Genomic DNA, 15,743 nt, shown 5'->3' with positions numbered 1-15,743 from the left:
ACCTCCCATGAAGCAGAAAGGGACCAGTGGGTTAAAAGGGTATGACATATCTTGTTCACCTGAAAGTAATTCATGACATGTGCTGACCCCAAAACTCTTTGGTAAACTGCACAACATGGGGCATTATAGTAGATATAACAGGGAAGATAAAAACACTTTCAAAATCGCAGACACAGATGTAATCAAATGCCTAATGTTCCAAGCATTAGTGCAAGATGTTTAAAATATATTTTACATACAGCTGAATTGGTAAAGCTAGGTATCTATCTTAGATTAATTTTCTTGCATGGTGTAGCTAACATTATAACATTGACTCACACTAAAATGATCTTTAAAATATCTACAAAGTGTTTGTAACACTACATGTTTCTTGGCAACATATCTACAACATTTAGTTTCCATTGTTAGAAAGGTTGTCTTGTTTGGCGTTAAGAGATAATTTATCATATTCCCAAAGCAGACATTGTGATAAAGGTCTCACTGTTCCCTGTGCCTGCATGTGAAGTTTGTCTTAATTAAGCTGTTGAAACCTTAGGGAACTGTTTCTTCCTTGCCACTGAAAATCACCTTGCGTGTTTACTTCAAGCTCAGCGAGGCAATGGCATCCTGTTGACTTATTTCTCCTTTGTAAGCACGCAAACAGTAAAAAGGTGGGGTTTTGTGCAAAACATATGTAACTGTTTTTAATAATCTGGGGTCAGTGTGTGCTTTTCTAGAGTTGTTTCACAAGCATTTTAGTGAAAAATATATTCAAACTGAATTCTATCCAATCTATCTCTCTAATGTCTCTAATAATAGGGCCGTGTGGTTTTGCTTATGGAAACCAGGCAGTTAGACAGTGTGTCGAATGTTTAATGAAGGGAGAAGATTATGAAGTCTTGGGTAATGTTATCACTGTGGAATTAGACACCCGTCTTGTTTTTATACCTCTTGGTGAAAAAAAATGACCCCTGAGAAGTTCTGATCAAAGGAATCTAGAAATTTTATAGACAAAATTTAAGATATAACCAAAGATGAAAGTTACAGCCTTACATTTCTTACATTACTGCCCTTCTGCAGACCTGAACTGTTTTGCCTAATGTGTAAGTTTTGAGTCACTTCATTTTTATAACATGACCCCCCCCCATTATTTTTCATGTTGAACTGTTTCAGTACTATTTTCATTGTAATTTAGTTGCATAAAATTGCACAATGTCCTGTACATTTTTGTTAAGAAAGCATTGTGTACTGAGCTACAACAGAACAGATGTCCAATTAAAATAAAGGAATATCATGGTTAGCTACATGCTTACTTATAAATGTTCAATAATAAGGGACTGTTTTTTGTTGTTGCTGCTTTAGTTTAGTGTGGAAGATCTCACTACCTCCTTGAGGCTGAATCAGTTAGTTAGCCAACAACTTTAAAAACGACTAATACGTTAAAGTTAAATACAAGCGGAAATATCGTACCTACTCGGTTAGAACGCATTGGCTTCTGATGAAACGTTAACACATTGAGTGAGCTGGCTAAAATAGCTAAGTAGCTAGCTAACAGTAATGTTTATTACCGCCGTAGCTAGGTTAGCTAGATAGAACCAAGTTAACGCGATTATACAGCAAGGAGACCATAAATAATTGTTAAGCTACCAGCACTTTAAGAAAACCATAAACATTCTAAGTATCTTGCTAAAAACGTTTACTTCTTAGTTCTTTGCTCAACCTAGCTATTGACCTTCACAAAGCTATCTAATAATACTTAAGTCAAATGTTAAAAATCAGAAGGTCATTCACAGTAGCTGCTCATGGCCGAGATCAAATCACCTGTCTGAATCCTGATGATGCTAGCTAGGTAGCTAGCTAGACGGGTACCATTAGCTTGATGACATGCTAACGGCTCGCTATTGTGGTTAATGTTCGCAAGCTCGCTAGCTAACTACAGTTGCTGCTAAAAATAAACTTTGCCAGGATGTGCCGACTGTCTATGTAACGTTAGCAACAAACTAGTCCAGCGCGCTCTACTACAATCAAGCAGTGTGAAAATATTACGAAACTGATGTTAATTACCTGTATTCAACCTTTTGGATGTGCCAACGAGGTCTAATGTATCGCAGTAGCGGAGATCAACACGCTAGTGACAGAAGCCTTGAGCGTTTGTCAGGAAAAACAAACACAAAAGAGGTTCTGTCTGCGTAACTTCCGGGAGAAGGGTGCACTAAATAGCACTCCAGAAAAAAAAAACAACCCAATCACATTACCATTTCAAAATGTGCATGTCACAAATGTCATTTTCCCTATATAGTATGTGTTTATAATTCAATTTGCTTTATACCACGCGCCTCTTTCATCTCTGTTCCACTACACAATAAGGTAGTGGTGTGATTAGTTGTGGTAGGCTGTAAGAGCTTCTTTGTGGATGTTGAGACAAGATTTGTTTTTGTTATTGATCTTTTTCATGTATATACAGTCTTTGGCATATGATAACTGCTGCTGGAAACTAGAAATGTAATATATTTCAATCGCCTAGCATATTTACATAACTGTTCTGTTAACTGAGTGGTACAATTTTTATCCTATACTGATCGCACATCAGACTGGAGCATATTTATGCTAGATTCCAGTTTGGCATGGCATGAATGAGAAAGCATGATTAGTCTATCCAACATGCTGTTTCATAAATTGTAGTGTGACGAAATGTGTGCATTTGTTAGTGAGGGCAGAAGTTAAACACACAGCCATGTTGCATGAGTTACACGTCATTGTCACTAATTACTTGGGAATGGGCCACCAAAAAATCCAGCTAGAAGCAGCCCTGTTATCAAAAGCGTATTGATGAAAGACTAGAAAATAGCTAACCCAAATACAACATGCACACTACAGTATAAATGGCAGTATATACATTTCACTGGGGATAAATATCAAGATGTAGACGTATACAATATGTAGAAGTAAATGAAACATTTTACAGTATACAATTCTATTTGCAAAATGAATTAAAATTTGTGACATGTAAGGTACAGTTTTGTAAACATGACAGTTCACTAGGCTGTGTGAATTGCTTCAGCAGTAATTACATTTCTAAGTTTTTCCTAATTCCTAATCACTATTTGCTCCTAAATGACTCCTTTCTTAATGATATTTTGATCTCATTGCTTATTTTGTTGTTGTGCTGTCTGGTGTTGACCATTTAAGGACAGATACCTCCTTCAAGTCTTGATTCCTCTTGAGGATTCTTTGTTACACCCATAGTTTTACCTTGCCAATGTCACCTTTGGCTTGCTCAGTGGGGGGTCCAGACTCTGACATCAGTAAAGCTGTTTTGTTACAATGAATGTAGTAAAAGGTGCTACAGAAATAAATTTGAATTCAATTGAACTGGTTTTCATCAGGACTGCAGAGGATTGTGGTTCAGCAAAGATATGCCATTGGGAAAGAAACAGGTCAGATGCTGGTTAGTATTGGTTTTGAATGCTTTAAAGTGTTTTCCATTGGGGAGTTTCTGAAATAAGTGACATCCAGGTGAAGGGATTTGCAGAACTTTTGGAGTTTCTAGACTGATGAAGCTCAGCAAGGAATGAGAAAGAGAAAAGAGAGAAAGAGAAAGATGACTTTCTGAGCGCACTCAATGATATGCTGCAGCTGGTTTCTGGACTGTGCATTAGTGGAGCCTAAAATGTAATTAAGCTTTTGATTAAGACATACCTGCGCTTCTGTACTTTCTTTGTAATAGTAGAATCCTGCATCTGAAATGAATTTGCAGGATTCCACTGCATTGACCAGTTTCTTAATGACTAATGAGGAGGGTGCAAGAGGATGCTTCCTGAAGTACATTATAATTTCCACATCTTGGTGGTGTTGAGATCCAGGTTGTTTAAGACACAGACACACTAAATTAGGTATATCTGGGAAAGTTCACTATTGGCTCACTCTAGGCTTAATTCTAAAACTAAAATATATATTTCTTTAACTTCACTTGGGATTCTCTGAACCTATGTAGACCCAGAACTAATGTATGCATCTGGTGTCTACAAAAAAGCTACAGTTCAGAATTACAAAATAACTCTATTTAATACCAAACATAGTTTGGAATCTGGAGGGTTCCATACACCCTGGAACATAACATTGTTTTAGTGTGGATGCAAAAGATGCAAAAGATTTGAAATTACCCACAAACCACGGACATACGAGTGAAATTTAGAAAACCTGCTGAGCTTTTTTTTTAGAGTACAGACATCCATTGGGATTTTATACCATGTAAATGTCCTTAAACAGAGATATGGACGCAGAATAACGTTATTGTGAACAGCTACACATAAGAAGAGTTGTTGTATCGTTATAGGCCATTTGAATGAACATAATTTATGGTCCAATACGGTCAAGCATATTTGGTCACAATTCCCATATTTTCACGCGCGAGGTCGAATCTTCGCGGTTACGAGAACTCGCGTCACCATGGAAGCAGTTGTTTTTTGACATAGTGTTTTTTTGATTCCAGACGATGAACTGTGATGAACGATGGTCTGAGAAGAAAATTCCGAGCAAGTCTATGTGTTTACATATACCCAACTTTCAAGATCGTACTGGAATTCAAAAGAGGAAAGTGCTTTTTATTCTTGTTGGAGAACACAGTCTTTGTAAATATCCTAATTGTCAACAATACTGGACAGTGTTGCTTGAACTGTAGCGTTACTGCGATTGCGATTGCTAACCTAGGTTAACTAGCTTAGCTAGTTAGCTAACGGATTCTTTCCAAGTTGAGCTCCTGACAAACTGACTTGGTGATATAGCACCTATCCAACACGCTGCTGAAGTGCGCTAGCTAGCCAACTGGCTATATTGCTTTTCCAAATCAGTGATTGGATCAATGAGTCTGATCAGTGATGATTTATGCGCTAATATCGCCGGAGTTACACGAACAACTCCTTGATCACGAGAACTACCAGAGCCGAACAAATGGGGTAGAAGAGCTGAAGAACATTATTTCAGAGCTGGACTTGAAAACCGTTTCCTCTGACAGTATTGTGGAATTCATCAATTTTTTACGTAGACTTCTGGATGATACAAACTTCAAAGTCTTGTATGGCACTTTACAGGTTATCAGCCTCCTGGTTCAAAACCTGGACTACGCCGTGGACAGACATTATAAACAGATTGTATGTGTGGCCCTCAAAACTTTGGGGGACGCACGGACTGTTCCCCGGAATGAGTACATGAATATTTTTCGTCACCTCATGAGGATTGTAGGTCCACAGAAAGTTTTGGAACTTGTAATAGGACAGCTAAGGCACAAAAATTCCAGAGTCAGAGAAGATGTCATCAACATCATCACAGCTGCTATGCTCACACACCCCAGAAAAGACTTCAATATCCCTAATCTGTGTTCTGTAGTGGCTCCTTATCTTGCAGACAATAAAAAGAGGGTCCGACATGCTGCTCTGGAGCTCTTTGCTGTTTTTGACTGCTGTCTTGACACAGGAAAAAAACAGCTACTCATGAAGGCCATTGACAGGTTGGACTTCACTGGAGATGTGGAGGGACTTATGGCTGCAGTACAGGCACGAAGAGCCAGACATATTCTCCCCCGATTGTCTGCAGATGGTATGGTGGAATACGCACTGGTCATCCCCAAGCCTGGTCAACGGCGAATACCTCAGTTTGGCTCTGGAGCTGACCTGAACTGGGTTATTAATGGAGGGAAAGTTAACAGTGCACAGAGCCACCACACAGAACCAGATTCGGATCGACTGAGTGGCTACGGCAGCTTTGGTTCTCTTACAGATGGCCTCCAGTCACACAAGAGAGTAGTTAGCGCTAGGAAGGCGAAAAACAAGCTACCCTGGGAGAGGTCTTTCCTCCCATGTTTAGTAAACAAGCAGCCTTGCAGTGCATCAAATGCAAAGTTATCTGATAAGGTGGGTGATTACCTCATGAAGTTAATTTTACATGCACACACAGAATTACAAAAAAGGAAAAATAAGGTTAAAAATGAGAGAATGTACTATTTTGAATGCAGCTCCAAACTCAACAAGCTACTTTACCTTTTTTTTCCTTTATGTAGCTGTGAATCTTATTTATTTGTGTTAGGCTACAAGTTGTTTTCTATTCCATATTCCAATTTCCATCAACATTACTTCTTACATTACTGCCCTTCTGCAGACCTGAACTGTTTTGCCTAATGTGTAAGTTTTGAGTCACTTCATTTTTATAACATGACCCCCATTATTTTTCATGTTGAACTGTTTCAGTACTATTTTCATTGTAATTTAGTTGCATAAAATTGCACAATGTCCTGTACATTTTTGTTAAGAAAGCATTGTGTACTGAGCTACAACAGAACAGATGTCTATTTAAAAAAAGGAATATCATGGTTTGCTACATGCTTACTTATAAATGTTCAATAATAAGGGACTGTTTTTTGTTGTTGCTGCTTTAGTTTAGTGTGGAAGATCTCACTACCTCCTTGAGGCTGAATCAGAAAAACTGTGGCACAAACTCTGGTAAGTAAATGTCTCTTTGTTTTCTCTTTGTGTCCTCTATTTTAGATTTGTCCTATTTTCTTACTAGGTTTTCAACATACAACCTATAAATACATGTTGATTTGTATTCCCATGTCTCTTGTGTCTTTTACTGTTTCTGCCTTTACTCATGCTTTCATTTTCACACCTTAAATTAGCAGCTAATTATCTAGCTAATTAGTGTGTGTGTGTGTGTGCGTGCGTGCGTGCGCGTGCGTGCGTGCGTGTGTGTGTGTGTGTTAATTTATCTGGACATTTGTCCTTGAACATGCCACCCAGACTTGTAACATGTAGGTCAAGACATGAAATGAAAATGTTAACTCATTGTTAAGTTTTAAATGTGTATGAGTACATGGAATACATTGAAGTGGGTTTCTATCAGTATTCGGACTGCTGCTATTAATATGGGCGTTCTTCAGTACTTTTCAATATTCCTGTACTTTATGGAAAAAAAATTTGGCATCATGAAAAATATCCTAAAATCCACACCGAAGCATTAACACAATGTAGCAGTGTGTGGATTATGAAACATGGGAGTAGTATTTATTAGAAACACTAGAGGAAGTCTGAATTTGAGTGTATTTCATGCTCCAGTACTAATTTTAGCAGTGATATGTTTGTAGATGACTGAGTAGAGCACACTAGAGTGGGCACCATGACCACCCACATGCAGGGTGGGTTTACGGTGAAACACATTATTTGTTGGGCAGTTTTGTTTAGCCTAGGATGATAATGCTTCCTACCATTGATATAGAAGCTTAGTATAATACTGGCTATACATGTATATTGATTATAGTTGTCACTTTGTCATTATTTTAACCCGCCCCAACAAACAAACAAAACATTGTCATGTTGCTTTGCTGGCTTCTGATACCACATCTAGATGGCTGCAAACGCAATCATCTATATAACATGGCTTCTTTAATATGCTGGGTGAAACAAGGCCAGTGTTGAGCTCTGGTGTGCTGCAGCGGTCTGTGTGATGTAAGGAATTTGTGATTTTTACCAAGTCCTATTTTAGTTGGCATTGACATTATAAGACTGCAGGCAAGACTAGACTTGAATCTTTTATTGCAGTCTGTTGATAAAAGATCCCACCTGCACTGTTCAAATCCAAGAAGAGCCTACAGAGGTCTCCTGTAAACAATGTAACCATATGATTAAGTTTTCTTAAAATTATGTTAAAGTCTTTAGTTATAAAATCTAAATTGCTATTGCTCACTTTTTGTTTACCGCTTAGTTGTTTTTTGGTATGCATTTGTAGTCTGATGTGTGCCTATTAGTTACATATGCTGAGCTGATGCTTCAAATTGTCCTCAAGTTTCCTGTTTCTGTTTCATTCTCCAGATTCAGTAGAGCCTTTCCAGCCCGATGCTCCAGGATGGAAAAGAGAGACAGTGGGTAGACTTTGTCGAAGCGGTAGCCTTGGTGCGGACCCAGATATTTTAAAAGCAGCTAATCTCAGTGATTCTGACAGAGGTGACTTGTTGATGTTGATTTTACTTTATTTATATATACAAAATGTAGAAAATAGCACATTTGCATAATTTTTGCAATAGATTTGTTTTGTTGTAAAATATTGCTAAATAGAATAATTGGAATCAAGGCATCACTTGACCATAAACTTCACTCACTGAGTGTCAAATGAAAGGAGCTACTGAACATTATTTGCTGCCAAATGAATAGTCATGGAAGATTCTCTTGAGAATAGATGCTCTTTTCCATACAGGTTTGCCCAAAGCCAACCGCTTGCTGTCTGGTAACCCCAGTGTAGAGCGCACCTTTTCAGTTCCTTCCAATCCACCCCCCCCCGGGTCTTTTCTGCTGCCCTCCTATCCTCTGGCCACTCTTCCGGGAGTGCAGCTGACTCCCACCCTGCCTCGTAGATGCCATGCAAACTCCTCACTGTCCATGTCCAATACATGGCCCAACAAGCGAGATACGATCCCTCGTCACAGGGACCCCAGCTCATGGGGGGATAAAACAGGTGAGGGCATAGCTACATTGCTTAGAAAATGTGTCTTTGTTCAGTGGGAAACTGCCAAAGCATTTTTGGCTCTTCAGTATTTAGCAGTGTCAGAATTAAAAATGAATCATACTGAAATATCAAATTGTATTGAAATGTAAGATTTCAGGATTCAATTAAAAAAAAAAAAGAAACTGAATCATTGTTGGGTCACACATTTACATGAGCTCTACTTAATCTGGAATGGATGTCTTGCTTTCAGTTATTCTTTGTTATATCTTTGTGATATCTAATCACATTTTGAGTAAGAACTTGATAGTTGGTAACAAGGATGCCAATTACAGGATGAAAATGTAAACTGTTTACTGTGATTGTAATGCAGCTGCCTTCACTTTTGACTGGTGTGTTTCTCCATATGTGAAGTACACAGAGGTTGATGTGGCTTTGCCTTAAACTGACACTTTTTTACCACCATGACAGGAGTTTTTGGCTTCACTGGTGCTCCCTGCTACCCTGGAGTGACTCTGTCCCCAGAACAGGAGGAGTTGGTAAGAAAACCCCCCAGGGAGCCACTGATTGGGGTGTATGGCCATGCTGTTTCAGCTGGCCATATGGATTCGGAAGAAAGCACTGAGCCAGAAAAAGCAGCGGTGAGACAATGTTTATTTTGTTTTATTGAACAATCTGCTAATATTTATTGATTCCCTTTACTTTAATCTTTCCTAACTTCAGCAGTGGTTTTTGAATGTGCTGTTGATATGGAATGACTTTGTTGCCAGTTTGATTTTGATAAAATAACGATTTGATAAGATTTTAATGCAAATTGACTCCTACGTTGCATAATTTCAGTCCGGTCCTCCAGGTTCTGATTGACAGTCTTGAATAGAGATGCTATGTGGTTATTCATGTATGTGTATTTGTTGGAGAGGGTAAAGCCGTTTAGGTTTGCAAGGGTTAAGATGCATCAACATCGTCTGGAGCAGCAAGAAGTTCCGCCTATACAGGGGGAGTGGCAGAACATGCAACGATTGAAGCAGAACTTTAGACACATGGCATTTGACGTGGGCTCAGACGACACGGCATCTCTGAAAGGTAACGGTTGACCTCAATGAATGCTCCTCCTCGTGCTTACTGAGACTCATGGAAGCTCTGTAGTCACCATAGCCTGTTAATCTCCTTCCCATCAGATTTGCAGCGCAACGGTAGTGTTCTAGCATCCACGAAGGCTGAACTCCTGGATGATTTGCCCTCGAGCCCCAACAGCACACACGCACCCAGAAGCCTGGTCAAAAGTTTCATTCGTCCCAGCCCTCCCACGGCTCCTTCCAGACGCATGCTGCCACGACGCCAACAAGCCCCCAGTCTGAACAGAGCATGTCCACCCCTTTCAAACTGCTCTGGTGAGTGTCACCTGTTATTCTGCGCTTCATGCATGGTCACTGCTCTTGAGTAAATAGATTTGCTCTAAACGCTGTATCACACAACTGTGTTTTAAAGGCCCTGCACAGTTGTTTGTTTAAAAATGCAAAAAAACAAAAAAAAAACCAACCATATATATTCCAAAGAATGTTAAATATTCCAGTCACCTTCCTACTATCATTTTTTTAAACCATAAAACGACATTAAAAAGAGTGTTGTCCTTTTACCATTCTGCTGTTTGGGCGTGGACCTCAGAGGATTCATTGACAGCCTCTGTGTGAAAAGCTATTAGGGATTTTGGTCAACAGCAGAATCCTTGCTGTGTTTAAATAGACTAATCAATTAGAGGACACCACAGTTCGTATTTTAAGAATACATTTATAGCAATATCATCTGCATTTATTACATATTGATCATGTTTACATTAAAGCTATTAAGGAACGTTAGCTAACTAGCGTATATTCGGCTGGTTAATCAGGTCTAGCTAACAGGCTTTGACTACGCACGGAGAGAGCTAAACATGGGACAGGCAGAGACTGGGGGCAATTTCAAATAGTGTTGGTGTATCATAACGTTATAAAAAATACATTTGTTGACCCAAATTGCACAAAATTAGCAAACGTTTGCATGTACTAACGTTTTGTTATATTTTCCATTACTTGCTACGGTATTGAATAAAGTGTCGAATGAAAACAATGGCTGTTAATTAATATCAAAGACTTACTAACTTATCAATATTACCTCCAGTAAGTGTGGGGAAAGGTGTTGTGTTTCAGTTATAGTCGGCAGGCAAATCTAGAGCTGTATTGAGCTCAGTTTGCAAATTATTTCACAGTAAAATGCTTGCTACAAACTCTTGTATTGGGTGTCACTTAGACCCCAGAAAGAAATTTGAGCAACCTTGATTTGGTCTTGTTTTCTGGAATAAAATGTAGAGTAACCCTTTTCCCGTTTGTATACAAAAACTGAGCATTTGTATGTACATGTCATCTCTGTTCCTTGAAAAGAGCTATGTGCAGTGATTGAAGTGTAGTAGGGTCAGTTGATTTCACAGTTCATGTATATGCAATATTACATAGCTTATGATTCCCTATAGTCAATTAGTGTTATCTGTGACATCAAAGATAACACCACATAAAGTGTAAGTCCTAAATAGAAGTTAGGCGGTATAGAAAAAATAAAACAATTAGAGGTTGTTTTATGCACTCTACAATGCCCAATAACTACTGAACTGAAGCAGAAGTATGAAGATAATCACATACTTCCAGCTAATACAACATTTTGAGTAAGGAGAAAAAATACTGTGCAAGGCCATTAAATGTAGTTGGCCATCTTGAATAATGTTATGTTTTGCAGTCAAGTTGATTTGAAACAAAGTTGAACTGGTAGCCCTAAAATAAGTAGTCAGTTTGTTTGTGGTGCGGTATTCCTCTTTAGATGAACTCACACCAGGAACCCCCAGGAAGAATCCCCATGAGCAGCTGGCTTTGCGGCCGTTCTCTAAACCGGACCTTGCTGTCACTCAGAGCTTCAGACTGCTTAGCTCTGATGACTGGTAAATCTCATACCTGTAAAATTATGACGCATTTGGCTAGGGTCAAGTAAAACAGTTTAGTAATTTATGATTTTCTGCATATATGATACATATGCTTAGAAATTAGTAAAGTGATTTTATCACTATCACTTTTTTCCTTTTGTCCCCTCTTTCATAATCTTTTTTCAGTTATGATAACCTACTTTTACAGTTTGTGTTTGTCCAATATTTTCATACAGGGAGAAGAAGATTGATGGCCTGATACTCATGCGTAGTTTAGCACGGTATCACTCTGATGTGCTTAGTAGTAGGCTTCATGATGTCTGCCTTGTTCTTAATCAAGAGGTAAGTGACTATATCTGCTCACTATTGCGTCTGACTCCTTGTAACTTCCTGTGAATCTGTCTGATTCCTAAAATTAACCTATAATACCATTAAATTTTTTGTCATACACCATCAGCCTATGTTATTGAGACATTGCTGCCAAAAACTACACAGATCTTTCAGTAAAGTTAGTATAATGCTTGAAATTATTATAAAAATAATTTTCATCTAAGGGCATTTTAGATGCCATATTTAACTGTAATAATGAGTGATGAAGCCATTTCTTGGCATAACACAAGCTGGAATGTCTTCCTTCCCCCAGGTTCAGAACCTACGCTCTGGAGTGTCACGCGTGGCGGTGGTGACCTTGGGAGAGTTGTACTCTGGCCTGCAGAAAAGTATGGACCAGGAGGTGGAAGCTACAGCCAAGGTCCTCCTCCACAAAGCAGGAGAGTCCAATGCTTTTATTAGGCAGGATGTGGACACAGCCCTGGACTGCATGGTGCAGAACTGCACCCCCACCCGAAGCATGAACGCTCTTCTCGCTGGAGGACTCGGGTCAGTTAACTTGCAGTTAGCTTTCAGCTATAGCTTTCATCTAGCTGCAGCAGTCAAGAGGCCAACAAATGAGAGCGCTTTGGCTGCTGTTTGCTATTATTTTCACTTATCCTTTGGTGTTTCGAAATGTTTTTTGGCATTGGACAGTATTTTTGTTGATTTATCCTCTTAAAGATTTTTTTTAAAGCCATCAAATAGAATAGGATAATTTGATTATGCCTTTAGTTCATAGATAAGTGTATTAAGTTACTTTAAAGATGAAAGAGTTAAACATTGCACTGTATACATTGACTAGATTACTACATATTTGTTATTATGTCATACTTTTTTGAGTGCCTTTAAATATTTCCTTCTCTTTTCTCGTTTGTGTTCTCCTCAAAAGTCATTTGAATGCTGCAGTAAGAAAGTGCACTTCTCAGCATTTGGCTACTTTGATAGAAAAGATTGGCGCTGACCGCTTATTGTCTGGGACAAAAGGTGTGACTAATCGAATTCTACCTGCAGTCTCCAAATTGGCGCAAGACTCTTCCCAAGAAACCAGGTTGGTACCAGGATCAGATGGAAAACTATCAAAGCTTTTCACATGCCCAGATAGTAATCTTTTGGTTTATTCTTTTAGTCTCCTAACTATGACACTCTGAAGTCAGCAAATGCAGCTAAATTGTAGAGTAATAGAAGTTTTTTAGACACAGAGTGTCTTGGCAACTGGAATTGTGTCCTGGTAAAATAAATATACTAATAAATATTGGACTCTGCTTAATTGTAGTAAATGTAGTAGACTGGTACAATTTGTTGGTGTGCTGTGAGTCACCCTTAAGTTCCTCCCTCATGGTTCTCTCATGGGAACGGGGCTGTTATTTGTCTCAGGTACTTTGGTCGCCGCATGCTACTGTTCCTGTCGTCTCATCACGACTTTGATAAGATGGTGGAAAAGTACATCCCTACCAAAGACCTGCCCACCATCAGGGCCACTGTCCTCACTCTGAAATCCAAGGTGACAATTCAGCACAGTGTCTATTTGTATATATGATTAGGATTTTTAATTCCATTCAGCCACTATGCTGTAAGCTTACTGACTAAACAAAGCTTATTCACTAAACTTATTCACAGTATTAGTGAAACCCACCTCAGAGCTGACAAGGTAGACAAATGTTTTAAACAAATACTAAAGTACAGAGCAGTGCAAGGCACCACACATTGTACACAGCAGTATGTATATACAACAAATATATTAAGCCAAAATCATATATTAAAGATGTCAGTGTACAAAAAGATGAGGCAATACAGTTGTCTCCTAGTAAATAGTTTGTGATCTCCCATTATAATAGTTCAAATATTGTATTTACAGTAAGGTATAGATATTGCACAGTGCAGTCCCAGACCCAGTAGTTAGAAACAAAGTATGAAAGAACATTTGGTCTTCATTATCTGGAGAGTCATCACCCAGTGATGCTGATGTGGATTTAGGTCCCGGGTGAGAAGCCTCAGGATACCCCTTCAGCTCGAGGCAGGCGCTATATTCCTTGCGGTGGAATGAGGTATGCCTCCTCTATAAACCGTCAACCTCAGATTGTCAGCAGGTGAATTTTTAAACAATCAAAGCAAAAAACATGAGTTCCTATTGAAACTGCTTTAATCTTTCTACTTTTTGATGGTGATTATGTTGTTGTTGTTGTTGTTGTTGTTGTTGTTTTAAATTTATTGTAACCACATTCAATTTCTTTTTATTACAATAAACCAATCCTTACATTTTCTCTCTTGTTGTGTGTGTTCAGCAAAGATGCCAGCAAAGCACAGGTCCACAGCATTGCAGACAAGACCAAGTACATCAAACAGCTTAAATACACAGACAGGACAAGGTCCAGGTGTGGGATCCTCCCAACTGTACGTGGCGGGCCAAACCACATGACTCGCGGGAGATGAGCGTTCTGTGACACTTATTGCCAAGGTGCTATTTAAACAGACTGTGAGCACACAAGGGGTCACTGACTTATGGCATGAAGCTGAACTCAGAATCAGAACAGAATGACCTCAGCAGCACTCTAGGAAGCCAATCTGATATATTCAACACTTGCTGTCTGCAGAGATGCTGAGAAGTGCTTTGCCAATTCTGTTTGATGTGTTATGAGTTATGCTTAGAGTTATGATGCCCACAAGCTGCTGTCATTTGAGGTGCATTAGTGCTGGAGGACAGGTGGAGTTTAGCAAGTAAATATGGTTGTAGCCATATTATCAACAAGGATAATGGAGTTGAGCCTGTGCAGACTTTGCTAAGATGTTGTGTATACATTTGGCTGTCAGCTGGGCCATGCACTGGACTGACCAAGTATTTTTTCTTTAACTGGAATAAAAAAATTTAAATGTTTTCAAGAATAACACGCTTCATGTGATGTTTTATGGTTTATTGTTTAAAAAATTAATGATATAGAAGTCTATTTTGGTCATGACATCAGTATGGTAAAAAATTAAATACTGGAATTAATTAAAAAAATTAAATACATGGAACAGGATAATCACAACATGATTATACAACAAATTTAATTTATATATCCAAAATGTATTAATTTTATGAGATACAATCTAGTAGTTCCTTTCTGTGATATGAAAAATATTTTGTAAAAGGGTGCTATCTGTTGTAGTTACTGATTCTTATTTTCACTTCTTATATATATATTCCTGTTAGATCATATAGAAAATTGGTCATTGTTAGTATGGCATACTCCCTTGTGTAACCCTTTTCTTTGACACGCCACCCAGCACAATATCCTTAGATTCAGCCTTAACCTTTAGGTCCTTATATGTATTGACACCCACAGTATAAGCTGTGCAATGACTGATAAATTATTTTTGCTTTATACACACTACTCCAGTGTGACATTTATTTCTGTGTTCCTTTCAATAAAAAATAATCACATCATTGTGGTACAAAGTTTCTTCAACAAAATTCCCTTGCTAAACAAGAGAATTCATTCTAAAAATGTGGATGTTGGCAGCTGTCCCTAAACATTGTCAATTCACATCAGAGTGTAACTGGCAAACTGTCAAGACTACTGCAGCTACACATTCTTCTGTTTGAAAATGTGTGAAGATGATCACTGTAGATCATTGAGGCACCTCTATCACTGCAGATCAAACTGCCACTGATTTTACCCCTGATTTCCACTACCTGAATGCACAGACTTTCATTCTTAAAAGGAATGAACTGAAATAAAATGCTATTTGAAAATAATTATTGCTCATACTCTGGGGAGCTCAGATTAGATTTTAGGACATTCTCATTTACAAACAGTCTATCTATTTTTCTATTTTTATTTTTCACTATCTCAGGAAATTGCCTATGTTTATAAATGCTTACAGCTGATGTCTGTCATGAACTGAAACAAAAAAGGGGTCAATCTGACATTTTAGAACTTGAAAGTTGTACAATGGATAAGATAATGTTGTCTTGACA

At 38.5% G+C, this 15,743-nt stretch overlaps 1 protein-coding gene across 1 annotated transcript; it reads left to right on the top strand.

The window, feature by feature from the left end:
- The first annotated feature begins 4,856 nt into the window (after window positions 1–4,856).
- On the top strand, window positions 4,857–14,614 carry LOC145655529 (TOG array regulator of axonemal microtubules protein 1-like). The gene is made up of 16 exons (XM_081709052.1): window positions 4,857–5,888; window positions 6,410–6,473; window positions 7,839–7,970; window positions 8,221–8,555; window positions 8,767–8,779; window positions 8,938–9,105; window positions 9,379–9,549; window positions 9,645–9,857; window positions 11,314–11,431; window positions 11,650–11,755; window positions 12,057–12,292; window positions 12,675–12,833; window positions 13,160–13,286; window positions 13,760–13,872; window positions 14,068–14,176; window positions 14,594–14,614. Exons 1-16 carry the CDS (start codon window positions 4,857–4,859, stop codon window positions 14,612–14,614), a joined length of 3,117 nt encoding a protein of 1,038 aa, XP_081565178.1.
- Window positions 14,615–15,743: the final 1,129 nt, after the last annotated feature.

This window comes from Electrophorus electricus, unplaced genomic scaffold, assembly GCF_041902795.1.
Source record: "Electrophorus electricus isolate QZ-2024a unplaced genomic scaffold, ASM4190279v1 Scaffold27, whole genome shotgun sequence".
NCBI lineage: Eukaryota > Metazoa > Chordata > Actinopteri > Gymnotiformes > Gymnotidae > Electrophorus > Electrophorus electricus.
The sequence above is the reverse complement of the archived record's forward strand: the minus strand, read 5'-3'. Positions and strand labels throughout refer to the sequence as shown.